Source organism: Hordeum vulgare, chromosome 3H, assembly GCF_904849725.1.
Source record: "Hordeum vulgare subsp. vulgare chromosome 3H, MorexV3_pseudomolecules_assembly, whole genome shotgun sequence".
NCBI classification, from domain to species: Eukaryota; Viridiplantae; Streptophyta; class Magnoliopsida; order Poales; family Poaceae; genus Hordeum; species Hordeum vulgare.
This window is the reverse complement of record NC_058520.1, coordinates 403,174,447-403,200,456: the sequence shown is the minus strand read 5'-3', so window position 1 is coordinate 403,200,456 and position 26,010 is coordinate 403,174,447. Positions and strand designations below refer to the sequence as shown.

The 26,010-nt window shown below is 44.6% G+C and overlaps 2 protein-coding genes across 5 annotated transcripts; one reads left to right on the top strand and one right to left on the bottom strand.

The window, feature by feature from the left end:
* The first annotated feature begins 427 nt into the window (after window positions 1-427).
* Window positions 428-2,301, top strand: LOC123443992 (protein trichome birefringence-like 19). The gene is made up of 2 exons (XM_045120582.1): window positions 428-1,223; window positions 1,320-2,301. The coding sequence occupies exons 1-2, from the start codon at window positions 777-779 to the stop codon at window positions 2,088-2,090; spliced, it is 1,218 nt and encodes a 405-aa protein (XP_044976517.1). The 5' UTR covers window positions 428-776; the 3' UTR covers window positions 2,091-2,301.
* Window positions 2,302-6,236: 3,935 nt separating this feature from the next.
* LOC123443991 lies at window positions 6,237-16,635 on the bottom strand. Of its 4 annotated transcripts, XM_045120579.1 has the most exons (8): window positions 16,413-16,635; window positions 15,762-15,833; window positions 13,185-13,340; window positions 11,693-11,754; window positions 11,094-11,300; window positions 6,915-10,062; window positions 6,671-6,758; window positions 6,237-6,583 (listed from the first exon to the last, which is right to left on the bottom strand). In XM_045120579.1, the coding sequence occupies exons 5-7, from the start codon at window positions 11,252-11,254 to the stop codon at window positions 6,696-6,698; spliced, it is 3,372 nt and encodes a 1,123-aa protein (XP_044976514.1). In that variant the 5' UTR covers window positions 11,255-11,300; window positions 11,693-11,754; window positions 13,185-13,340; window positions 15,762-15,833; window positions 16,413-16,635; the 3' UTR covers window positions 6,237-6,583; window positions 6,671-6,695. The 4 variants fall into 4 exon arrangements, with proteins under 4 accessions (XP_044976514.1, XP_044976513.1, XP_044976516.1 ...); XM_045120578.1 differs by lacking the exon at window positions 13,185-13,340; XM_045120581.1 differs by lacking the exons at window positions 11,693-11,754; window positions 13,185-13,340.
* Between the last annotated feature and the right edge of the window lie 9,375 nt (window positions 16,636-26,010).

Here is a 26,010-nt window from a genome sequence, read left to right as displayed (position 1 = left end):
CATGAAAGACGGTGAGAGGTCGACTCCCTCGACTCCCATGTCCTATTCTATCTCGCCGGCGATCGAACCGACACTACGAGGATCGCGACCAACCAACACGCATGAGCATGATGAAACCGGGCGAGTTCAGCTTATCAATACGTATTTGAGGTGTCTCGCAAAAAAAAATACGTATTTGAGGTATCTGATTATATAATGTATTATTTAAACCTTGTTGATTAGTTTTTGTGGACGAATACAGTTATAAATACTCTTCCATACAAATATATTTGGCTCAAACAAATAAATCGTGCGGTTGAAGTTGTTCTTGGTTTGTGCGGACGCGTGTGGGTGTCCGAGTTCGGCTATAGATAAATCTCGCATACGAGTACATTGCGAGCTGATTATTAAATATGGAAAAAGACAGACATGTTCCTCGGCGAGCCCACCTGTCAATATTGAAATGAACCGCGCACCTACTCTCTTCTCCTCCTCCGCGTCCACCGCCTTCAAGAAGCGGCACCTCTGCCTCACAGACAGGGTGCGCAAAGCAAGCACCGCCGGGCAAAGGCAAAAAAGAGCCATCCATCCATCCATCATCCCCTTCCTCGTGCGCTGCCTCTTCTTCTCCTTCGTGCAGTACCAAGCTAAGCTAGGCAGATATCCATGGTCTTTCCTCTTCTTGCTTGCCAATTGCTGCAAGCTGCTGTAAGTAGATAATAGGTGTACACGTAGTAGCTAGCTAAGAGCCTAAGACAGGCAGCGAGAGCGGGGGAGAAGGAGGGAGGGAGGGGGAGATGAAGCTCCATTTCTTGGTGAAGGTCCTGTTCGGGCCTGTGCCGGTCTACTTCTCGGCGCTGGCCATCCTCATCCTGCTGACCAACGCGCAGTACTTCGGTCTGACCGGCGTGAGCGTGCCGCGCGCCACCAAGCTGGCGTCGTCCGCGCCGGTGGTGAGCGTGATGAAGTACTGCGACATCTTCCGCGGCGAGTGGGTGCCCGACGCGGAGGCGCCCTACTACACCCACAAGACGTGCGGCATGATCCAGGAGCACCAGAACTGCCTCAAGTACGGCCGCCCCGACCTCGGCTTCCTCAAGTGGCGCTGGAGGCCTTCCGGCTGCGAGCTGCCGCGCTTCGACCCCGTCCAGTTCCTCCACTTCGTCCGCCACAAGTCCCTCGCCTTCGTCGGCGACTCCCTTGCCCGCAACCACATGCAGTCCCTCCTCTGCCTCCTCTCACAGGTACATTTTCATTCTCAAGAACATCCTTTGAGGCTGCCATGCCATGTTTTTTGCGCATTCGCCTGAGACCTGAGGAGTGTGACCTTCGAAGTGCAGGTGGCGTATCCCAAGGACGTCTCGGCGAACCCGACGGACCAGAACAAGGTGTACCACTACCGGGCGTACAACTTCACCATCAACATGTTCTGGTCGCCGTTCCTGGTGCGGGCGCGGGAGCCGGAGCAGGACGACCCGGCGCACACGGGGCACTACAGCCTCTACCTTGACGAGCCGGACGACAAGTGGGTGTCGCAGGTGCCGCGGTTCGACTACGTGCTTGTGTCGGCGGCCAACTGGTTCTCCCGCCCCTCCCTCTTCTACGAGAAGCGGCGGCTGATCGGGTGCAGCTTCTGCAGCCGGCAGTACGGCGTGCCGGACCTGACGCTCTACTACTCGCAGCGCAAGGCGTGGCGGGTGGCGCTGCAGGCCATCAACGCCCTGGACAAGGTGAAGGGGCGGGTGATCGTGCGGATGCTGTCGCCCATGTCGCACTTCGAGAACGGGACGTGGGACCAGGGCGGCAACTGCAGGCGCACGGAGCCGCTCCGGGGGAACCAGACGGTGGCCATGGAGGGACGGGACCTGCGCTTCTACACGGCGCAGATGGAGGAGTACCGCGCCGCGGAGAAGGCGGCGAGGGCAAAGGGGCTGAGGATGATGCTCATGGACGCCACCGCCGCCATGCTGATGCGGCCCGACGGACACCCCAGCCGGTACGGGCACTGGCCAAACGAGAAGGTGCAGCTCTACAACGACTGCATCCATTGGTGCCTCCCCGGTCCCATCGACATCTGGAACGACCTCTTCTTCCAGATGATACTCGTCTAGCCCAAGCCCACGCCCACGCCCACGCCCACGGTGACGGTGGCGGTGGGCAGTACTACACAGATCCAACAGAGGTCGTTCATGCTTGAAGGCAATTTTGATAACGAAGAAATGTTTCATCTCATCCCCCACACTCTCTCTCTCTCTCTCTCTCTCTCTCTTCCATTCCTTTGAATCTTTGATTGATGGGCGTGGTAGTAACTATTGACGCCAACTTTTTTGCGTCGGTCGTCATCGTCACGCGCGAAAAGAGTGAGCAAAAGAAGCTCTCCTCCTTTCCATTGAAAAAAAAAATACTACGAGGGGTCATCTTGTTCGATTGTGACGAAATTGCATGCACCTCGTATTGGATTCCATTCGCAAGCTACGGCTCCAAAGTAAAGGCGCGTAACTTCCCCGGGGCCGTGCGGTGCCTGAGTTCTGACCGTCTGCGTCTGCGTATGGATGGATCGCACTGATGGCGCCCGGGAAAGCAGAGGCGGTGCACTGCACGCTTGTCGGGGCAGGTGGGGAGCCCCTCTCTCTCTCTCTCTCTTTTCGGCGAATGAATTTGTTTGGGTTGGGTTGGTCGGTGTGCGCGTCTGGTCTGGGGCTGGGCTGACGCGCCCATAGGTTTCAAATTTTCGACCTGTGCTGAGTAGAGTAGAGTACGTTCCGGAACCTGGCCTGCTCCTGTATGGCTGGCAGCAAGTTACTGCTTCTAGTGCTGCTATAGGATAGTAGTAGGAGGACTCGAGGGCGGTGGCATTACGTTACGAAGATAGACGCGTGCATACGGCCGGTTCCGTTCATTCGGTTTCGGGGTAAAGGCGCGCGCACGACGGCCACTTGCTCACGATGCAACAGGGTGGGTGGCGCACGACTAGGGTAGCAGGTACTACCATGACAGCAGCCACGACTCTCCATCATAGGTGGGGTGCATCACCGTAACGGACATTTTGACTATCTTTTGTGGTGTTTTTTTATGAGCAGTGCTACTACAAATCATCCGGATAATGTTCTGTAAAAATCATCCACCTCATGAGCCGTCCAATAGACGCACGGGCACGGGCCGTTCGATCGTAAGGCTAAGCAGCACGTCTTCCTCTTCACTAGATATCCACGAGGTCCACCCCTGACCTTGTCTCTCATTCATCGCAACACCTCCATGGCCCCGGCGATGCTCCATCACAACATCGAACACCACGTTGTCAACAACATGATGCTCCATTGCAGCACCGACGATCGTATGCAGCACCGACAACTTCGGTGAAGTTTCAATGCAACTTCGACAGAGCGCAAACGCAGTACCGATGACTCTAGTGAAGCTTCAATGTAACTCCGGCAAAGGTCCATCGTAGCACCGACGACACCGATGAAGCTCCAATGCAATGTATGATCGGCGCCTCAATGCAACGCAGCGTGCAATGGCTATATCAGTGACTATTGCCATGTTTCTTTAAAAGTCCTAAGACTTTTTTAGTCCCAACCCGTTTTTTTCCAAATACTCCCTCCGTTCCTAAATATAAGTCTTTCTAGAGGTTTCATTAGTGAACTACATACGGATGTATATAGACATCCTTTAGACTGTAGATTCATTCATTTTGCTCCGTATGTAGACTTTTAATAAAATTTCTTAAAAGACTTATATTTAGGAACGGAGGGAGTACTAAACAAGGACTAGAGGTCATTAAATGACATGCAAAAAAACCATGTTACCCCTAGTAATGTACTAAAAGTTATTAAACGACATGCTAAAAGTAAGGGCACTGTTGGAAAAAGTGTCAAAAAAATCTTAAAAAAACCCTCTCATAGAGACTTTTTCCTTTAGTCCCAAATATCTTCTTTTAAGTCCTTTATGTTTCTTTCGTATGAGACTAAATAAGATTATTTTTTAGTCCCTACAGCAAAAAGTCGTTGTAAAGAAACACCATGTACTTGCACAGCTCAGGGTAGCTCTGTCGGCGACACCGAATCACCAACGAGGCTGCATTGGAGCACGAACAACCGCCGACGATCCCGCAACGCAACATCGGGCATGGACCTTGGGAAGCCGCGCTTGGAGCTTAGACAGCAGGCCATGGCGGAGAGAGCTTGGGCAGCAGCCATGGCATGACGTGCGGGAGAAAAAAGGGACGGGCTTGATAGAAAGTTGAGTGGTGCTGCAGCACCGGCCGCCGCCGACGATACGTGTTTTGAGAAGCAGTTCTTGGAGCTTGGGCAGGGCCATGGCGGAGAGTGCTTGTCAACAGGCCATGGCGAAAGGGGGCTGGGCTCGTTCAGGAGATAAGGAGACGAGAAGATAAGGCTGAGAATGGGGCGGGCCCCACCGTGAAGCGTGGCATGCGCCGCGGGCGGTTGATGCGAGTCGTGTTATCAGCCGTTTGAAAGCAATGATTTTTCTCTTTTTGTTAACTTATAGAGTAACACCTATCGAGTGATATTTACATAATGAATACACATCCAGCCTCTGCATAACTGTAGGATGGACATAGCCAACACATAACATATATAGAAGATCACGCCAACAAAAAACAAATAGAAAACCTGAAGCAATGTGAACCACGATTTGCTATGTATAACAGTGACTAACCACGCCAACAAACTTTCGACAATATACAAACTAATAGGAGGATTCTAAAAAAAGGGACTAATAGGAGGATTCTTAACAAAAAAACGACGTCCCCAAAAAGGAAACAACATTTTAACGATCCTAAACTCTAGCACACCACAGACGTCAAAACCCTTGTATTTTCATAGTGGATAACCAAGTAAATCTGCGGACAAATGTTTTGTCACAAGAAATGCGTTGTGACAAGTTTGATTTTCGTGTACGGAACTCAAACCAAGACACGTGAAAATCTTTGTTTCCTCTTACACACCCGTATGAGTGAACTACGAGCTGACGGCATCAAATGTTCCGTTTCTGGAGCATGACAATTTTCACCAGTTTCCTTTGATGTAGCATGACAATATTCTTATTTCGACACGGCAAATACTATGAAAAAAATTCTTTTTAGGATGGCAATTCTTGTATTAAATCATGGCAAATCATCAAAAATGCATGGCAATTATGCCGCTGCAGCATGACCATTTTTTGACATCTTTCTGTTGGTGTGACAGTTCTTTTACTTCACTACATGGTAGATCTTAATACAATAACATGACAAATATATCTTTTTATGCATGGTAATTCTCAAGTGTTTACTGAGATTGAGATTTTTGAGGAAACACTCCCATGGTGTTCTCGGATGACATCCTGGAGGGAATGATAGTTCTCTCGGGATGATGTTGCTGAGAAAACGTTAGCGCAATAGTCCCAAATATACTAACCAAAAGCTACGCCTTCACCAATGGGTATGATGACATGCCGCAAGCAAGGGCCAGGGGCGTGATGAGTAATCCCTTGCAATAATATTGTTACTATTTACCCCCACCGGTCCATAATGTACAACATATAGATGTTTAAAAAAAATCAAACATCATAAATTTTGACCAGGTTTATGAAGAAAAATACTTACATCTACAATGCCAAACATACATCATTGGATTCATTAGAAGGTGTGGCTTCATATTTTCTATATTTAGTATTGTAGATATAAGAAAAAAACAATAACTTGATCAAAGCTTACAAAGTTTGCCTTTTAAAAAATTTGTGTGCACTTTGAGCTTCAAGGGAACGAAATAGGTAGCTTGAAGGCCGCCACTCAGCCTCAAACCTCACATACATACAATTTCAAAGGAACCCAGGGACAGGATAGGTGAAGAAGATGGGACCCAAATATCCGGTGAATACCAAACTTTTAGGTATGACAAATCAAACATTTTTTTTATAGTAAATTATGTTTGTTGAAGATCGCAAATTTAGTTGGCAAGCATGACAAACCTGTCTCAGCTTAAGTTTTTGCCAAAAAATCATCTTGCTCGCCAACTAAAATTTTCATGATCGCACCAATATGAATTGCCTAAAACTGTGTTGTCAAATGGCATTTTCAAGAAGATATGTGTCTTGGATTAAAAAACCACGAAAAAAGGACTACGGCAATCATAACAGCTGACATTTCTAAGTCTAATGGCGACAAGCTCAGTTCTTGCCCAATTTTAGTGTAGGTGTTGCGTTGTGCTGTTTTATCAGGGTCCCATTACCAGCCTAGCTGAACACAATAGTAATGATTCTGTGATTTCCTATAATAAATATTAAACAATGCGTAATTCTAAACAAAATGAAAGCGCAGGCCACAAAACCAAATGCCAGTTCATCATCACGACATTTGCACATTGTGGGAAGACAGGCCTAGATAATGGAAATGCACATTACAAACCGAACTTTGGCTGCATCGCCATGCCTAGGCCATTTGGGTTAATATTAGATGGAACCCTGTTTTAACTTGGACAGGTGCTTCACAAGTAAAAGTGTCTCATCGTGAGCAGAAGGAAGATCCATTGACCCAAAACATTGTCTTCCTTTGACTTTTGCTTCAGAGTAGTTTCCTCCTAGGAGTAGTTGTTATAACTGCCTGTGGAAATCAAGGAGTTTGTGGTTAGCAAAGGAAAACCATAACATGGGAATTAATACCAACAGATGGGGTCAAATGTATTTTTACATGGGGCTTCCCCAGCCCTCACTGGTCAGATACCACCAGGCATGGTTCTCTTAAGAACTTGCTTTCCCAGGTATACATCCAAGTAACCCTGCAAGACAAGATACCGTAGATTCTTTAGCAGAGTATAACAAAACAAAACTACTCCCTCCGTCCCACAATATAGGACGTTTTTGAAAGCTTAACATAGACGGAGGGAGTAGTACATAGCATTCTTGATATAAACAGAAAGAGCGCAGGCTAGCACCTGAACGAGTTGTTCAACACTTTGAGTTTCCTCAGCGAAAAATCTAAAGGTGTCTGCTTCTGTACGAGGCACCTTTGGGCCCAATGTGAAGGCCACTTTATCCACCGCTTTCTTCACTATAATTTTGTGGACCTCACGGGATAAGAGGCCTTCTTCCCACAGAGGCCTTAAGATGTTTTTTATGAATTCCCCAAGGGCACATTTGAATGCCTGAGTTGATGCGATACTTTCTTCATCAGTATTTAGATTTGGCGGCCCACTATGTGAATCACAGATCCGCGAACCATTTGCAATCTCACTTTCGTAAATTCCTCCACTAAATTCATGCTTTTCAGATTGTTTAACCTGTTTTTCCTGCACAGCAGTCCCACTAAAGGCTGAAAAGCACTGACTTGTATCCTCCCCAGTTGCCTGGTTAACCGCTTCCTTTGCACTATGTGAATCAGAGATCCGTGACCCATTTGCAACCGTTCTTGCGCAAATTCCTCCGATAAATTCATTCTTCTCTGGTTGCTTAAACTGTTCTTCTTGCACAGCAGGCCCACTAAATGCGGAAAAGCTCGGACTAGTATCCTGCCCAGTTGCCTGATTAACCACTCCCTTTGCACCATGTGAATCAGAGATCTGTGAACCATTTGCACCCGTTCTTGCGCAAATTCCTCCAATAAATTCATTCTTCTCTGGTTGATTAACCAGTTCTTCCTGCACAGCAGGCCCACTAAATGCGGAAAAGCTCGGACAAGCATCATGCCGTTCCAAACCGTGCCCAGTTGCTTGATTAATCACTTCTTGAGATACCTCGAATTCTTCTTCATCTGTGATAATACTAGGCAAGCAATTTAAGTCCGGTATTGTAAAACGTGGAGTGCAATCAGTTGGTCTAGAAACATCAGATATTTTTCTGCCAACATCAGAACGGTAGGAAATCTGTCGATTTGATGTCACTTCAAGAACTTCAGCTGGCTGATAATCTTCCTTTGTTCCTTCATCATTTTCAGAGTCTGCCAGAGATGAAGACACTTGCCTCTTTATTCTGCAATTAATGGTATCTTGTTGGATGTCACTGCAATCACTTCCACTGGAGCACAGTCTTATGACTTCACAGTCAGTTCCACTAGAGCATTTGACAGGCTTCTTCCCTTTATCCAGTTTTAAAGTACTTTCACTGTACTGATTGGAACACTCTGACCCACAGACCTTCACACTACCATCATCAGGAGAGCAAACCGCAGGGCTTTTTTGATCCAGCAGTGTTGGACCTGTTATCAAAGTGGCCATTTGTTCAAACCGTTTAGCACCATCGCCTTGTGCTGCTTTCCTTTTAATTTCACAGCCGATACCCAGTTTATATTTTCTCCCATCATCCAAATGATTGCTAATCGCCTCGTGCTGAGAAACATTCCAACAGACACTACTATCAGGACGTGAAGTAGCTGCTTGATCTACCTTACTAATATCTGCCCAGTTGTTCCGTCTAGTTTGTTTCTTGCTAGTATCAGAACAACTGTTCTGACTAGTTTGTATCATGGCAGTTGGATGAACAGTTGGTAGGCAGCATGGAAGTCTGTTCTCTTCCTTTTGCTGCATGATTTCACCTGGATGTGCTTCTTGCAAAACCTCCAGATTGCACTTCAGCTCTTGCTTGGCTGAGCTTTTGTTGCAATTGCTACCACTAAGGCATCTGAAGGGCTGCTCTGCATTTGTCATTGCTCTTCCTTCACCACGCTTTTGTACTCCAAGCGACGTCGGACCTCTACATTTTTGGGAATTCTCCAATGCAGTATCATTTTCAGCCGCACTTTCTGAGCTCCCAGAAGCACTCTCAGATGCATTGACACTTTCATCATCACTTTCTGAGCTACGAGGAGAAGCAGACCGTTCATGCCTCGCACTACCTGTTTGATCTAGTTTTTTAGCTTCAGCACTACTTTCCTTCCTTAATTTTCTTCTTCTCCAAATATCTAGACATTCACGAAGCAATTCAGAATGAGAAGTATTATCAGCTTGCTTTGTATGCACGCCCTTCTCCATGTGAGTGACTGGAAGACGGTGCACATTGCATGTTGAAACCTCTCCACTTCTTGTGTTTCCAGGTTTTCTGGTGCAGCCTTTCTCCATATGAGTGACTGGAAGATTCTGCAGGTTAGGTGTTGAAACATCTTCAGTTCTTGTGTTTCGAGGTCTTTTGGTACAACCAGCAACACTTGGCTGCTTGTCAGATACTAATTTCATGCTGCTACTCCCATTCGGCTCATTTGATGAAGCAATGGTTTTGCTGCTGTACTTGGGACGTAACACATCTGAGTTTTCATTAGACTTTGTTGGGCCACAGCATGTAGCAGAAGCGGTCTGAATATTCTTCATTAGATGGCAGTTCCCTTCTGCTCCATTATGATCTACTTCGTCGTTTGCTTCAGCATTTTTCTCCCAATTGTCATTTCTTATCGTATCAGAACCACTACAATGTATCTCATGATGCAGATGCTCCTCCTGCTCATGAAGTGAACATAATCCTTTAGGGTGCCCCTCATAAAGCATACGCTTCTTAGCTTTCTCTCCAGCCAGCTGACCTCCATACCTTTTGTGGCTACTGTTCTCAGCTTCCTGTTCAAACGGATGTTCTCCATATCTTCCCTGCCGACTGCTCCTCTCATGTTTACTAACACAAGACATGCTAGAATGGTTTTTCCGAGAACTCCATCTTGCCTTTTTTGTTTTTAACCTCTTGCCATGATAAGCATTCCTGCAATTTCTATCCTCATGGAGTGAAAGCTTAAGTTGCTTACGATGGATAGCGCGCATTGTTTTTGAACTTTTTATAGTGTGCAATTTCTCAAATGGCTTCTTGGTGTCAGCTTTCCTTAGTTCATCCCTATGACGCAACCGACTAGCTGAGATGTGATCAGGATTCTTGTCAGTGTAAAAACTGTCCATGTAGGCCCGATGCCGTGCTTCATCTATCTCAGAAAAATGGTCAACTGGAAAGTAAGATGGCAGATATTGATCCGCTTGATAAGGTCCATTCTGAGTGCTACTGCCCCTGTTAAACTGGCAAACCTTGCCAAGGGTTACCGTTGCATGAATATGTCCGTCAGCTCCTTTTGCATAATCACAAACACAATCAAAGGACGGACTAGTCCTCTCAGTCCTGCATTATAAGAAATATATGAAAAATTAAAGGCCTCCCGATCGAGAAATTCAAAATCGTTAGGATAAGAAAAACACAGGCATGAGACGTCACATACTATGGATTTTTAAAAGATATCTTCCAATGATTCATAAGAAATAAATGGATGACATTTCAAGGAATGAAAAGAGAGTGGAAACAGATATAAAAGGTCAATTGAACTTCTAAAAGTAAAAAAAAAAATGAGGTTTTCATGTCATGTTGGTTTTCCTATGGAATCAAGGTCATAGGAAAGAAATTACATAAGAAATTTGACAACCCCAATCATAAGATCCGAAGGACCTTATCGGAAAACCATTTTTAAAGCTTGGAGAGTACTCCAAAACTAGATGATACCCACACGTTACTGCAGGAATTGCTTCCAATATATCAAGGTTTTCGACTCACGACTCATGCGAGTCGCTCAGGGGTAGCGACTCGGAAAGAGTCGAGCTTGTAGTTGCTACTAGTCGTGACTCGCTTTTCGAGTCGACACTAAGTTGAGTCGACCTTTTTGTTGCGACTCATCGACTAGTCACGACTAGTTGAGCGACTCGAAATCCATGCAATATATTCAATGAGATTTGGTCATACGAATATTAACTCTTGGATTAATAATATGACTAAAACTGAAAATACATATGATTATTGTATAACTAAAAAAATATTGAATATAAGTAGCATAATATAATTAAAGCATTTGAGCCATTTTGCATGCATGGTTGCATGTTTAGGTGGATCTTTTCCCATGCCCCCTGCATGATTGCATGTTGAGATAAATATGTTAGTGGGAATTGCCTACACTACATAGTTGTATATAAGATTCTTATAGGAAACCCATCAACAAATGGTCTAAATGGTACAAAATGCATCCATCATTGAAAATTCCTGTAGCAGTTACCAGATATTCTACCTTATCTCTGAATCTTGGAATTTCATCAAGAAAGATACGTGTAAAGCTGAATAACATGATGACCATGACATGAAAAAGTTCACACTAATGCAAATAATACCTGTTGGGTGTATGCAGAGGGTAGCTCAAGTTTGCACTGCTATGGGGTTGTTCCCTTGTTGCTTGTTCTCTTTGTCGAAGGGTTAACTGCTGCCACTCATATTGCTCACTGCAGCTATATCCTCCCGAAATGAATCCAAAGGGTAGCCTATTCGAACCCATTAATGCCGCAGCTGATGAAATGAGATGACACTGGCAATGCTCACCCCTATATCATAGATGAGAGTATGAGACCGAGAAATTGTTCTATTCTTACTTCCTGAAATAAAGCTTCCGGAAACCCCCAAAAAATAAATGAAAATGAGTTCAGCTCAAAGGTGCTGCCAGTGAAAGGAAAGTCTCAATTTACCATAATAATAAGAGCTAAAAATTTCAGAAGTTAAACTGTATAAAAACAGTAGCGTAGCCAGCTCAATAATTCAGGATGGTCCAATAGTAAAACTTTCATTTGTATTTAATTACTCACATTAGATTTTACTCATTTTTTGCTATAATATATAGGTTGTAGAGAAATTTTAGGGTGGTCCATGGACCACCCGGACCACCCCCTAGCTACGCCACTGTATAAAAAGGAGGCACCAACCAATAAGATCTCATTACCATATCAGATTCTGCACGACTTATGCTTCCATTAGCGCCCTTTCACACTTTGTGCTTTCAACCTAGCAACAATTACAACACAATCTTTAGATGGCTTCCTGCAACTAGTCGCCTGTTAGACCATATAGCGGATCAAATTGCAGGTCTCTTCCAAGGACTATACTTTCTGGGCCCTATTTCCAAAACTAAATCCTACACTACCAGCACTGACAAACAGTTAGGGGTGCAATTAAATAATGAAATGTGAAGTGTTTGGTCAAAAAGGAAATTTCAGTAATATGGCTGCAAGATAAATATGATCTAAGAACAAATACATAGGCATTGCATAAAGCATGTGTAAGTTACGTTCCGAACTGCTTAATGTGCATTGCAAAATATTGTTGGAATTATCATGACCGGATCATTTGCAGAATTTAGATGGCGAAACAATTTTATTAACGAGGTTCAACGTGAATGTCTACATCCCCGAAAGATGACTAGGGGTGCTCCTCCCCACATATTAAATCAAAATGATACAAATGTTGTTGGAATTATCATGACCGGATCATTGCAGAAATTAGACGGCGAGACGATTTTGTTAACGAGGTTCAACGTGAATGCGTACATCCCCGAAAGATGACTGCGGGTGCTCCTTCCCACATATTAAATCAAAATGATACACCGATAACAAAGGACAGCATCTCGACCACCACTCCACGGCCGGTTTGGTCATTGTGACATCATGGCTTAATAGGAATGATATAGACTACTCACATCAACAAGGTACACCTTCTTTTCCTGGAGCCCATCCGAAAGGAACCTCAAAGATAGGCGTGCTTAGCTTGGAGCAATTTGAGGATGGGTGGCCTACTACGAAAATTGATCCCGGGTGCGCACGAGTGAGAACAAAGTGCGCATGAAAGACTAGTGTTGGTCTGCGTGGCCAGTCTAGATCCCAGGCGCAATGGCTAGGAACCGGCGGGTTTGGTCGGGGCGTTACGGTCATCCCTACCCCACGCACCCGGACTGCCCCCTTGTGATCTTGGGCCTGTTTGGATCACAGCCTGAAGCAGCCTTACCAAAATTTTGGTTGCTGACTGATTCGTTGGCATATGTTTGGTTTGAAGCCAATTTTTTGGATCCACGCCAAGGTTTTGGTCGGCCCTTCAGTTTCTACGGTGGCTCATTGGCGAGCTCACGGCGGTAAATCCTGCACCATAAAGTTGGCGAGTCGTGATTTAGCAAGGCAGCTACGGGCGGCACCAAACAGCTCCTTTCTATCTAGCCTACCAGCTTCGTCTTTTGGCTACCTTGCCGTGGCGTTACATATTCGGCTCAGATTACATGCGTTCAACTCGAACATCTAGCTCTTTGCATTTGCCAAGTCCAACTGTAGCTTTGTACACATATTCGACACCAATTCCAACGAACATCATACCTGTAATGTCTAAATACTGGCATCATGGTTAGTTCTTTGATCATTCGACGAATATATATCTTATGTTGGTCAAACCTGTAGGGGTGCCCAGACCGCCCCCCTCGTAATCTTGTATCTAGCCTACCAGCTTCATCTTTTGGCTACCTCGCCGTGGCATTACATATTAGGCCCAGGTTGCATTCGTCCAACTCGAACATCTAACTCTCCGCATATGCCAAGTCCAACTGTAACCTGCACACATATTTGACACCAATTCTAACAAGCACTATACCTGTAAAATCTAAATACTGGCAGCATGCTTAATTCGTTAATCATACACATGTGTGTTCTGTAAATAGTCTGTATTGCAAACTGATAAACACCGCAACAACTAAATGCATTTATAACTGTTTTGTTTTGTGCGCAAAGGACTTTGTGTGAACTATCTGGACTCACCGAATCACCTTTCTCCAAGACAGAGTTCTTTCGCAACCATTTTTTAGACTACCAATCATGTGATGGGGTTAAGTAAACTCAGTCATTCGTCTCGGAATGCTATTGAAGCAATATTCGCAGTCAGTTCTAATCAGTAGTTCTACAACAATGTCCAGCTGAAAATTATCACTGCCTTGTTGATTGCATAAACAACATAGATGACTTTGGAGTTAAAAAGTCAGCTAAGTTGCTCTCATAGTTCGCTAGTAAACTTTGTTTGCTAGTTTAGCACACTGAAATTGCTTCTAATAAACACACTGATCATCATTTAATATTTATGTAACAACCATGATCAAGTTCACCACACGACAGAGAATTCACTCCGAAACATACTCTCTACAATAATACCAAGAATGCTCTAGTGAAAATCATGTTAATTTTTGGCCAGAAAATATATGAGCAGACCACAGTTGTGAAAATAGTTTGCGCTTGTCACAGAGAAGCGTGACACAATGAAGCAAATAATGGTTATGCAACTAACTAATCAGCAGTTCACATATTATTATACGCTCGTAGCCTCATACTAATAAATTCAATTAAATTTCAAATTAGATAAATAATAATAATTTAGTATTCTTTTACTATGGCCAAAAGAATAATTAGGCATAACCTAAATTATGTTCACACTTACTAGACTATGTTGCTGCACAACATTATACACCATGAAGTTTACTGAACATAGGGAAGAAACATTTCTTTTCCTTCTTCATAATCGAGAAGAAAAGACATGCAGTTAATAAAGAAATAATCAATTAAACTACCAAAGACTACCATGTGGTCTCTACCAATAGGCTGCTTTTACAACAAACTATCCACAACAAAAGCATAACTATCTAAATATAGAAGCATAATTTTTATCCATCCGCAGGTAAGAATGCCATCCGAAATCTCATTTGGCCGTCCATTTATCATTGACTTGGAGATTGGATTAGAATCCGAGGTGCAAGTTTGGCCCTGTTTGGGACCGCTCTGCTTCATCAAAAGCAGCTCCGCTCCATCAAATCCACTTTGGAGCAGTTTCATACGGAAGTTGTAGCTTTTTCAAAGAAAACGTTTGGCTTTTATCCAACTCCAGCTTCACGAATGGAAAATTTGGTGGAAAGGATCTATCTGATTGGATGAGAGGGGAAAAACGAAGGGGTATCCACTTACGGGTGGCATTGGTGGGTAATTTCGCTCCAACTCCAGCTTCTACAATTTTATGGAGCACCTCATAGAGAGCTTCATAAAAAACAGGAAGTTGGACCCCAGATTCTAGTTTTTTTGTGGAGCTGTATATCGTGAAGCTACCCCGTTTGGCTTATGTTTTCTAGAGTGGAGCTGAATTTTCTGGAGTAGAGCAGTCCCAAACAGGCCCTTTATATATCATTGTGAGAATGGAGCATTATATTGGTTACTCTACAACCTGATCCAATAGAACCAAATTATGTTACTCGTGCTCAAAATTCAAAAAAATGTAGACCATTGGGTGATCTATCTAGGAGGTGTTTGGAAAACAAGCATGTGTCACCAGATGGAATAAAGAGGTGTCCTATCCCAACCAGCCCCCTAGTACATATATATGAGTTCAATGTTCATACCTGTCTGGCTGTCTCTTCCTTGCCCTAACTAAACTGATTGCGCCACCACCAAAAACTAACAAATGAACAACCAGCAGTGTCAGTGCCAGCGTTGTGTTGGCGACAATTTCTGCTCGCTCCTCTTCTGAGTTCCCACCTCACTCATCTACCGTGGCACTTAAATCTGGCAGCAAGAACGCTGCTGAAGGTGAGTCTGGGCAGTGGCGCAACTGGCACCTCAACTCCAGCCTGTAAGCAGACCTCGTAGGGCCGAATCATGACGGACCACCACCATCGGGCGCTTAGACGTATAGTCGATTACTCCAATATAAATTAGCACCACACACTTAACGCCATGCACTCAGTCTCGCAAGTATAAGAGTCAGGCGAGGGAAGCGTCGAGATGCCCCAAACGAGTTAGTTGAGAAACAGAAAGGGTGCTGCATCTCGTGACCACATTGCATTGCAAGCACAAAGAAAGCATTTGTCAATATGTAACGTCAATCAGCTACTGTAGTTTTTCAAGTTAAATTCCAATTGAGGCCAAAGAGACATGACGTCCAGATCTGAGGGGCATATACATGAGAGAGATGCATGGCTAGGAGCGAAATATTTTTACCTTCACCCAGCAAAAGATGGTTGTGTCTGGAAATTTGCCCTGGCGTCAAGTCCTCACGCGTGACAAATTAACCTGGAAACAGTAAGATCAGAAATCAGGAGGAGTAGCCGGGCCTATAAAATCGCGGCACTTCGTACAACCCCCACCATCTATTTTCTATGGTTCCAAGTCCTAGTTGACTCGAATTTGAACTCTTCTTTATTATATTGTCGGGGGTAAAGTCCTACAATTTGTGTCCGTGTGAGTCCGTACTATATTGTCGGGGGTAAAGTCCTACAATTTCACTATGTGGTTTAGAATAGAATTTGTGTCAATTGTCGGAGTCTCTCTTCCGCATTGCATTTCTTCGGAGGGGAAATCGATATAGAAGTCGGAACCTAGAATGCAAGGGAGGAGATTTTACAGGAAAGAACAGATCGTTTTTTTTATAAGGGGGGAAAAGAGCGCAACGAACCGAGAATCTGGACACGTAGAAGGGGGCGGGGGGGTTGGGGTGGGGAGAAGAACGCGAAGAACTAGAGCGATCGGCGGCGCCATCGTTGCGCCGGCGAGTAAAATCTCAAAAACCCTAACATCAGCATTGCGTCAGAAGGGAACAGATAAATCCAAACCACACGGTGATTAAAGAAAGACGGAGACGATCGCCCTTACCATCACAATGCAGGGCGCGAAATCTTTTTTGGAGAGGGGCCTTGGAGAGCGCTGCCGCCGACGCGGAGGACGAGATGCGGGGGGTGGCGGCGGAGACCAACGAAGGGAGCAGGGAATCGAGCGAGCGCCGAGGATTAGCGGGAGAGAGAGAGAGAGAAGACGTGCGCGAGGAGGGCGGCCGTGTGCGTCGACATTCGGGCCCCGTCTAGTCACGTCGCTCCTCCGGGTCTCCGCGCAATGCCCAGTAAAAAAACAGTATACCATAACTACGAGTACGAGGCTTCAAGAACCCGGGATTACTCCCACTCCTTTTGAGGCCTAGTATATGGCTAGGTGTGGAGGGGCAGACTTTATGGAAGTGGGCCGGCCCGCTGGGTCACTAGACGGACTTAAAAAATCGAGGTTAATAATTGAAGTGGCCTCCTTCCGTTTACGATCCCTCTCCCACACCCTTCTCCCCTCAATGTCACGCAGAAAAAATCGCTTCATATGTCTATTTCACATGAGAAACCCACGATCCCACACATCGCGCCTAAAAAAAAGGGTAACAAACCGCCGCCGCACAAACACGTCCCGCTCCACCTCTCCCTAACCCCATGCTCCCGATCTCGCCTCTCTCCTACTGAAAATCATTGACGCCTGTGCTCGCCATCCCACGCCAACACCCATCTCCATGCTATCTTGCACTCCAACGCAGCCCCGTTCCCTCTGTATCGAGGACGATGAGGGATCCATGGCTCGTGGAAAGATCTGGGGCGTCGCATGCCGTGTATGACCAGGGCGGGCTCGGGCTCTTCCTCCACCCCTTGTTGATGAGCGACCGAGGCAAGGAGCGGAGTCACAGCCTAGGAAGGCCGGTGGGATGCGGGAGCAGGGGAGGGCGGGAGGTGGGACAGCCAGCAACGATGTTTTGTTCGGGATGCTCCGATATGGTGATGTTGGAGCACATGCACATATGCAGATGGGAGCACATGCATTAGGTGTGGAGGGGCAGACTTTAAGATGGGAGTGGGCCAGCCCGCTGGGTCACTGAAGGGACTTAAAAAAGTCAAAGACAATGGTTGAAGTGGGTTTGTTTGAATGACTAGCAAAAGAGCCTGTGTGTTGCAACGGAAAAGAAAATAATACATGCTCTAAACGCAATATATCTTCACATGGCATCACATTTGTGTTGTCGACGATGACTTTAGTGCTCACACAACGAAAACGCGTTTGAATGTACAGTCACTCGGAATAAGATAAGAAATATGTTGTTTCTCCTCACGAGGTTTTCTAAAGGTGTGCATGTGTTGTTAACGATGTTTTCTTTTCTCTCAATTTGGTTTTAATTTAATGGATGTTTATTGCAATTCGTATCGTCGCTGGAAAGAGAGAGAAAAGGACCATGCACTACAAATTAAGTTTGCACCAACAATAATATTTAAGAATTATTCAACAGCTAAAAATAACATCTTATTTAGATTTTACACCTTTTTTAATCAAATTTCATATATAACATGTTAAAATCGAAGTTATGGTTTAAAAGATATGGATAATTTTGTTTTAGATAAAATGTGAATTGATTAACTGAATAGTTAGGGTTTTTTTGTTAAAATCTGGAGTGCGGGTTGATTACCTGAAACATCAAGGAGTTTTCGGAAAAATGCAAAAAAAGATTCATTTTCTGACTTAAATCCGGACTGCGGGTTGATTACCTGAAACATCAGAGGGTTTTCTGAAAAATGCAAAAAACGATTCGTTTTCTGACTTAAATCCGGACTGCGGGTTGATTTTAAAAAATGTCGGGGGCTTTTTTACAAAAACGCAATGACAGACGACAGAAGCGTTGCGCGCTTTATTATTAGGGAGAGGTATATGGGTTAGTAGAGCAAAATCGCGCGACACGACGGGTCCAAGGTCAATCCAGTCAAATCACTATGCCGTGATCATCACCGAACATCTCTGTTGCAGCCGTCCATCCCCGAACATCTTTGATGTCACCGGCGTTCATACCGCTCATGATGCGCCTTTCGTTCGTCACGTAGAGCTTGCGGTTTCGTGGACATGGTCGTCGTCATGTTCCTCTCCAACTTGTCCATCTTGTTGTTTCGCTCTCCGGATTATGCTCACTCTTGTCGGCTTCCTCCCCTTCCAAGTAACTGTTGTCGTGAGGGTTGTACCGCTATTGGTCTTGGATGAAGAACCACAAGAGCAACCTGAGGTAGTCAAGGAGGAGCCACAAGAGCAAGATGGAGGTGAAAATGTCGCAAGCGCCTTCCTCCGTCTATCTGTTGTCGCTTCCGGGCACACCATCAATTGATTCATCTTTGAATAATAATGGATTTCGGTGGCCCTTTGACTCGAAATCAAATTTGTGCTAGTGGTTCGAATCCACAACAGAACAATGAATGAATGAAATGAATCTTGACAATACGAGAAAGGGGTAGGAGAGAAGTTGGATCTCGTTAGATGCAAGTAGGTGAAACAAAGAGTAGAGTTTTAGCAGGTTCACGCCCTTCACAACGGATGCAACGACCATACGTCTTGTAGTGCAGAGTTTTTTTCTATATGTAGATGTCTGATTACCGAAGGTGTGAACCCTTGCATAGGTGAAGGAAGGTGGCTTACTGATGATGACATGATTGCCTTAGATATGGTTGCAAATATTGCATATGCGTATTTATTTGACGTGGTTTTTTATAAAAATTATGCAACAATTTATTTACGTTATCTAGAACAAAAATACTTCATATATTTTTTATTTCATGCCTAAATGCAAAATTGACGAACACTTTTATGAACCACGTGTAAAGACAAAGAAAGAAGAAATGATTAGGTGTTGTTCAAAAGGTCCTCTCAATTCAAAGGAAATGATTAGTGGTTGTTTAAGAAGTTCTCTCACGTCACTTTTGGCCCAAGAGAGCATAGACACCAAGGGTGTGTTTGGTTCGGGAATGAAGTGTAACGGAACGTCATGGTTCCATTCTAGTGGAATGGGTCGGTTCCATCCTTGTGTTTGGTAGAGGCAATTCAATAGAGGGGAATGGTTCCATCCTTGTGTTTGGTAGAGGCAATTCAATAGAACCGAATGGTTACATTTTTTATGTTTGGTTTGAGAGATGGAATGAAACAGATTTGTCCATCTCACATAGTATTGGATTGAATTTCAATTAGACAAAAATTGCTGAATAATGTGGTCATCCATCGATGCAACAAAGGTTTTGATCCCGTTCTTCCAAAAAAACCAAGGAATATGAGCAATTGGATATCATCCATCCATCCATGCAACGAACAGGCATATGAGCATCGACGATTCAAGAACGACACACTCTCACACAATAAGAACGACGAATCACACAAGCGCAGCGGCAGCATGGCCTCTGTGACCTCGCCCGCAACTTCTTCTGTTGTTGTATCTCGCTGTCGCAGCTGTCGCGCGCCATGGGAGAATCGATATGACGGGGACGCGGGGTACAGACGTGCCGGAGAGGACTTGAGACGACGGGGTCACGAGGGACACCCGGTCAGGAGAGGTCATGAGCTGGTTTCGCCCGGCGATGGCTCAGATCGAGAGAGGGAGAGTCACGAGAGGATGTTATGCGGGTCGACACTTAAGGGCGTGAAGTCATTCCGTGTGGTCCGCTCGATTTTGAGCAAATGTTGGGTTCGGGAATATGAGGGAATATGTCGTTCTGGGAATCGATGGGTTCTCGTTCTTGGGATGAACCAAACGCAAGAATGGCCTATAGGGATGCGGTCCAACCACTACATTCTATCCCGTGAAAGAAACCAAACACACCCCAAGTCTCCCACATTCTGGACTCAGATTCGAACTACACAGACACACCTGCCTCAAAACGTCAACAACTTTTTCATCCGGACTCCAGATTGGGTGATTTTTTTGTTGGAAAGTAGATTTCGTGCACTTTCCAATCCAATTTGATTCACCTAGAAATTAGTCCAGAGTGTGGAGATATTGACGAAACAATCTGACATTGTAGCAGAATCCGAGTCAAACTACAAGTCCAAAGGTGTTGCATCACCTCCACTTGGGCCCATGAGCCTTGTACGACCTAGGTTAGTTTTAGGTTGCCTTGGGACGTTTCCCCACCTCCTTGTCCGCCACCCCTTGACCCTATATAAGTAGATCAATATAGTAGCTTTTTGTTTGGGATTTGTTTAGTTTAAAGTTATCCATTGCATCTTCGTATACTTCGTTTGTATCCAACGACCAGACCAGGATCGCTTTTGGATCCCCACCTTTATTAACACTTCGTCTATATTCGCAATATTAAGATTGTTTTTATCATATTCTTACTTGTTCTTTGATTGCTTGCATGAATAGACCTTCGTGGTCAAGTTGATTGTGCTCCGGTGTGGTCAATAACCTCTTGGAGTTGGTTTAGCGATTGCTAAGGCGCAGCGTCGTGCATGTTTGTAGTCGAATCATCAAAGTCATCTCCACCAAATCGATAGTTACCATCTCATCAAAAGATGGGGACAACTTCGCCTCTATCATTTAGCCACCCCTCCCTCTTCTATGTTACAAGGGGTTTTAACTCTGGTGACTAGTCACATCCATTACAAGAAGTAATGGGTGCCTTAATTCTATGGTATATGCCTCAAGTAATGATTATGTCACTTTAGCTTTTTCTTCTGTTTGTTGCGCTTCTCTCATCTGAAGTATCCATTCGAGTGGCCATTTGATTCTTATCTTGTCATGGTCGATGCTTTTGGTATCTTATGTTGTAGATTTGGGCTTTTACAAGCGTGTGTAGTTTCTCTCGGAGTGGTCGATTTGACACACCGGTTGATTCTCTCTGATATATGTTGTTCATTATCCTAGATGAACGTCTATTTATACCAACACTAGATCCAAACTTGTAAATTCCATGCTTTGGATCCCAGGAGAAGGTCCAAAGATCTCAATTGAAGCTTTTGTGTACCTTCAAATGAGCTCCAAGATTGTATCATCTCCAGAAAGGACATAGCCGTCAGTGACGTTGATCGAACACCATAGACGAGCACTAGAATAGTTGTGATACACTTCATCAAAGGGCTCACACTTATCTCTTCGAATGCACTCCTTCTGAGTATGAACAAATCATCATGCTTCTCCACAAGTTTTTCAATAATGAGAAAAATACTTATGTGCATCTGAAATTGCTGACGAACATACTTCTCTGGATAGGTTGGATTGAGGTTGAAAAAATCACTCATAATCTTGGCATGGCCCTCTGCTCTATCTCAGTCGACGTGTATACGACCATATTGTGACCGTCTTCTCGGTCGCTGATACGTCCATTATGCATCATGAACTCTTATTGATATTTTTGTTATTCCTGTTCATTAATTCTCATTATGGTATAATTCTTATGCCTTTTCTCTCTGAATATGCAAGGTACACGATGTCTACTACACAACTTGTTCTTGTAGACTCGTGTTGGGCCTCCAGGCGCACAGTTTTGTAGGACAGTAGCAAATTTCCCTCAAGTGGATGAACTACGGTTTATCAATCCATGGGAGGCGTAGGATGAAGCTAGTATCTCTCAAACAACACTGCAAACAAATAATAACGAGTCTCTTGTGTCCCCAACACACCCAATATGATGGTAAATTGTATAGGTGCACTAGTTCAGCAAAGAGATGGTGATACAAGTGTAATATGGATGGTAAAAAAATATTTTTGATAACTAAATAAATAAAAACAACAAGGTAGCAGTTCATAAAACATAGCAGAAACGATATTGCAATGCTTGAAAATGAGGCCTATGGTCCGTGCTTTCTCTAGTGCAATCCCTCAACAATGCTAATATAATTGGTTCATATAACCATCCCTCAACGTGCGATAAAGAATCACTCCAAAGTTCCTATCTAGCGGAGAACATAAGAACAAACTGTTTTGTAGGGTACGAAACCACCTCAACGTTATTCTTTCCGATCGATCTATCCAAGAGTTTGTACTAAAATAACACCATAAAAAATTCAGATTCATAATACTCAATGCAACAGAAAGAACCTCGAAGAGTGCCCAAAGTTTTCTATCGAAGAAACAAATACAAAAATGTGTATCAACCCCTATGCATAGATTACCCCAATGTCACCTCGGGAATCCGCGAATTGAGTGAAAAAACATATATCAAGTGAATCAATATGATACCTGATACGTCTCCATCGTATCTACTTTTCCAAACGCTTTTGCCCTTGTTTTGGACTCTAATTTGCATGACTTGAATGGAACTAACCTGGACTGACGCTGTTTTCAGCAGAATTGCCTTGGTGTTATTTTTGTGCAGAAATCAAAGTTCTCCAAACGTCCTGAAAATTTACGGGCAACAGTTTTGGAAAATATCAAAAATATCTACGCCAAGTTCCACCTCAGGGGGTGGGCCAGTGGGCCACAAGCCCCTGCTCCGCCATCACCCCCCTGGTGGCGGTGGGCAGGCTTGTGGGGCCCACACGGCTCTACCGCCCCCAATTCCAGCTCTATAAGTTGCCTTTCGTCCCGGAAAAAATAAAAAGAGAAGTTTTCGTCGTGTTTGCGATACGAAGGCGCCGCCACCACCGGTTCTTCATCTGGAGGGCAGATCTGGAGTCTGTCTTGGGCTCTGGAGAGGGGAAATCGTCGCCATCGTCATCATCAACCTTCTTCCCTCTCCAATTCCATGAAGCTCTTCGTCGTTCGTGAGTAATCTATACGTACGGGAGCTAGCCCCATATTTCTCCGTGTTATAGCTGTTGCATGATGAATATCATCCAAACAAATCACCGACGCATTGCCTACTAGTTTGTCCTACTGCTGTTACTTGTCTTGCTCTACTGCTGCTGCTACTACTGTTGTTACTGTTGTTACTTGTTTTGCTCTGCTGCTGATACTACTATTGCTACTGTTGTTACTTGTCTTGCTCTGCTGCTGCTACTACTATTGTTGCTACTGCTGTTACTTGTCTTGCTCTTCTGCTACTGTTGCTACTACTGTCGCTTGCTACTGTTTCTACTTGCTACTACTATCACTACTGTTGTTCCTTGCCACTGCTGTTACTCGTTACATTGTTGTTACGTGCTACTTTACTTTTTCGGTGACCGTTGACGGGAATTGACAACTTCCGTCAATGCGGTAACGGAGTCGCCATTGATATAATCGTTAGGAATAGTCTGCCGTCAACAGATCGTTTCTGACACCGTTGTTATCATACTACTTTGTTGTTACTACTGTGCTTGCAGATACTAATCTTTCAGGTGTGGTTGAATCCGACAAATTCAGCTGCTAATACTTGAGAGTATTCTCTCACCTCCTATAGGCGATCAACAAATTGGGTCGAATACTCTATCCTCGAAAACTGTTGCGAACCTACGCGCTGGTGGGCCATCAACAACATTCTTCTAGTTTCATTGTTGGGGAGTGCTAGCAGCATTCTTCTGGTGCCGTTGGAGGAGAAGGTTTGTTGTCATCAGCATTCGTCTAGCTAACGCGAGAGATTGCAATCAATACCCCATTGTCACCACGGGTATTCATAGCAAGACATAATTCAAGTGCTCTCAAATCCATAAAAGTATTCAATCTGATAAAACGAAATCTCAAAGGGAAAACTCAATTCATCACAATAAGATAGAGAGGGAGAAACACCATATGATTCAACTATATTAACAATCCCGCGATACATCAAGATCGTGCCATATCAAGAACACAAGGGAGAGAGAGAGAGATTAAACACATAGCTACTGGTACAAACCCTCAGCCCCGAGGGTGCACTACTCCCTTATCATGGTGGACATAGGGATGATGAATATGGACTCTGGTGATGATCTCTTCCTCCGGTGGGGTGCCGGAACGGGCTCCCGATTGGTTTTCGTGGCTAGAGAGCCTTGCAGCGGTGGAACTTTTGATCTAGGGTTATTTCTGGGGGTTTCTGTGTTTATATTATTTTTTTGGCATCGGTCTCATGTCAAGATGGGCCTCGAGGGGCCGACTGGGTACTAGGGCACGCCTGGGGGCTAGCGCGCCCTGGTGCCTAGTGGGCACGAGAGGGCCCCTTTGGTGGTTCTTTGCTCAAGTATTTCTCTTTTCTTTAAAAAATCATCAAAAAGTTTTGTACAATTCCAAGAACTTTTATTTGTGCACAAAAAACAACACCATGACAGTTCTTTTGAAAATAGCGTTAGTCCAGGTTAGTTCCATGCAAAATCGTACCAAAACCATATAAAATTGTTGTAAACATGTCATGAATACTTCATAAATTATAGATATGTTGGAGACGTACCAGCATCCCCAAGCTTAATTCCTACTCATCCTCAAGTAGGTAAATGATAAAAGAAATAATTTATGAAGTGTGAATGCTAGATAGTGCATAAGTTTGATCAATGATAATTTCAATCACTTTTCCTAGCATCATAAGAGCAACTCTTTCTTATAGAATTCATCATGATAAAGTAGCAATTGAAAGCGGAACTTTTTGATGTGGAATGCGAGCATATACTCTTCTCTTTTGTAGCATGCACATTTGAACTTGAATGATTCAAAGCAATAGTCTATAATTTGAGAGGAAAACTTTAATACTCAAGCATATCAACAAACAACAAAGTCTTTCAAAATATCAATGCTAAAGAACGCTATCCCTAGCCCATCATGCTCAATCATTGATCCATTCATGAAACACATGTTGGGGAACGTCGCATGGAAAACCAAAAAATTCCTATGCTCACCAAGATCAATCTATGGAGATCAACATCTACGAGAAGGGGGAGTGCATATACATACCCTTGTAGATTGCTAAGCGGAAGCGTATATAATGCATTTGATGTAGTTGAACGTATTCACAATCCAATCACGATCCATCCCGCAATCTCGTCGGGATCCGTCCCGGGATCCCATCACGATCCGTCCCGATCTAGTGCCGGACGAATGGCACCTCTGCGTGCAGCACACGTACATCTCGATGACGATCTCCACCTCCTCGATCCAGAAAGAGAGAGGGTGGAGAAGTAGATGAGTTCTCCGTCAACACGACGTCATGGCGGCAGTGTTGGTGGACCTGTTCCGGCAGGGCTTCGCCAAGCAAAACGGGAACCAATCTAAGTGGAGAAAACTGATCTATGGGAGAGACAGGGCTGCGCCGTTGCATTCGTTGGTTGCAACCCTCTCTCCCCATTTATATATATATGGGGAAGGGATGAGGAGTTGCACCCTAGGGGCGGCGGACAAAGGGAGATGGGGCGGCTGCCCTGGGGGTGGCTTGGCCCCCAAGTTAGGGCGGCGCCTGTGACAGCCCGAGACCGACGCTCTAGAAGATTCCCCTTTTAGTCCATGGTTGCCGTGTGATTAATTGCTTGCTGCATGCATCATCACATCATTCGCGTCATCCGCATTGCATCGGCATATCGTTGCCGCCAGTTTTCAAAATTTGCATCCGTTATTAGTTGTCGGTTCTCTCCGCGTTCGTCGTTGACCGTCGCGAGCCCGACCACACTCGCACGCGCCCGCGACATCATCAAAACCTTGTTTTAAAAAATGTGTATAAAACTTTCTTGGATTGGGATGAAACTTGGTGTGCGGTCTTATTTAGACGTAGGTAGGCCGCTTGCCAATTTTCGTCGCAATCGGAGTCCGTTTGGTACCCGA

Excerpts from the sequence above, each read along its gene's own strand:
- LOC123443992 (XM_045120582.1), top strand. The coding sequence starts at position 777 with ATGAAGCTCCATTTCTTGGTGAAGGTCCTGTTCGGGCCTGTGCCGGTC. Across the intron at positions 1,224-1,319 it reads TCCTCTGCCTCCTCTCACAG|GTGGCGTATCCCAAGGACGT; the intron begins GTACATTTTCAT and ends TTCGAAGTGCAG.
- LOC123443991 (XM_045120579.1), bottom strand. The coding sequence starts at position 11,254 with ATGGGTTCGAATAGGCTACCCTTTGGATTCATTTCGGGAGGATATAGC. Across the intron at positions 10,063-11,093 it reads CCTCTGCATACACCCAACAG|GACTGAGAGGACTAGTCCGT; the intron begins GTATTATTTGCA and ends CTTATAATGCAG. Across the intron at positions 6,759-6,914 it reads GTGTTGAACAACTCGTTCAG|GGTTACTTGGATGTATACCT; the intron begins GTGCTAGCCTGC and ends CTTGTCTTGCAG.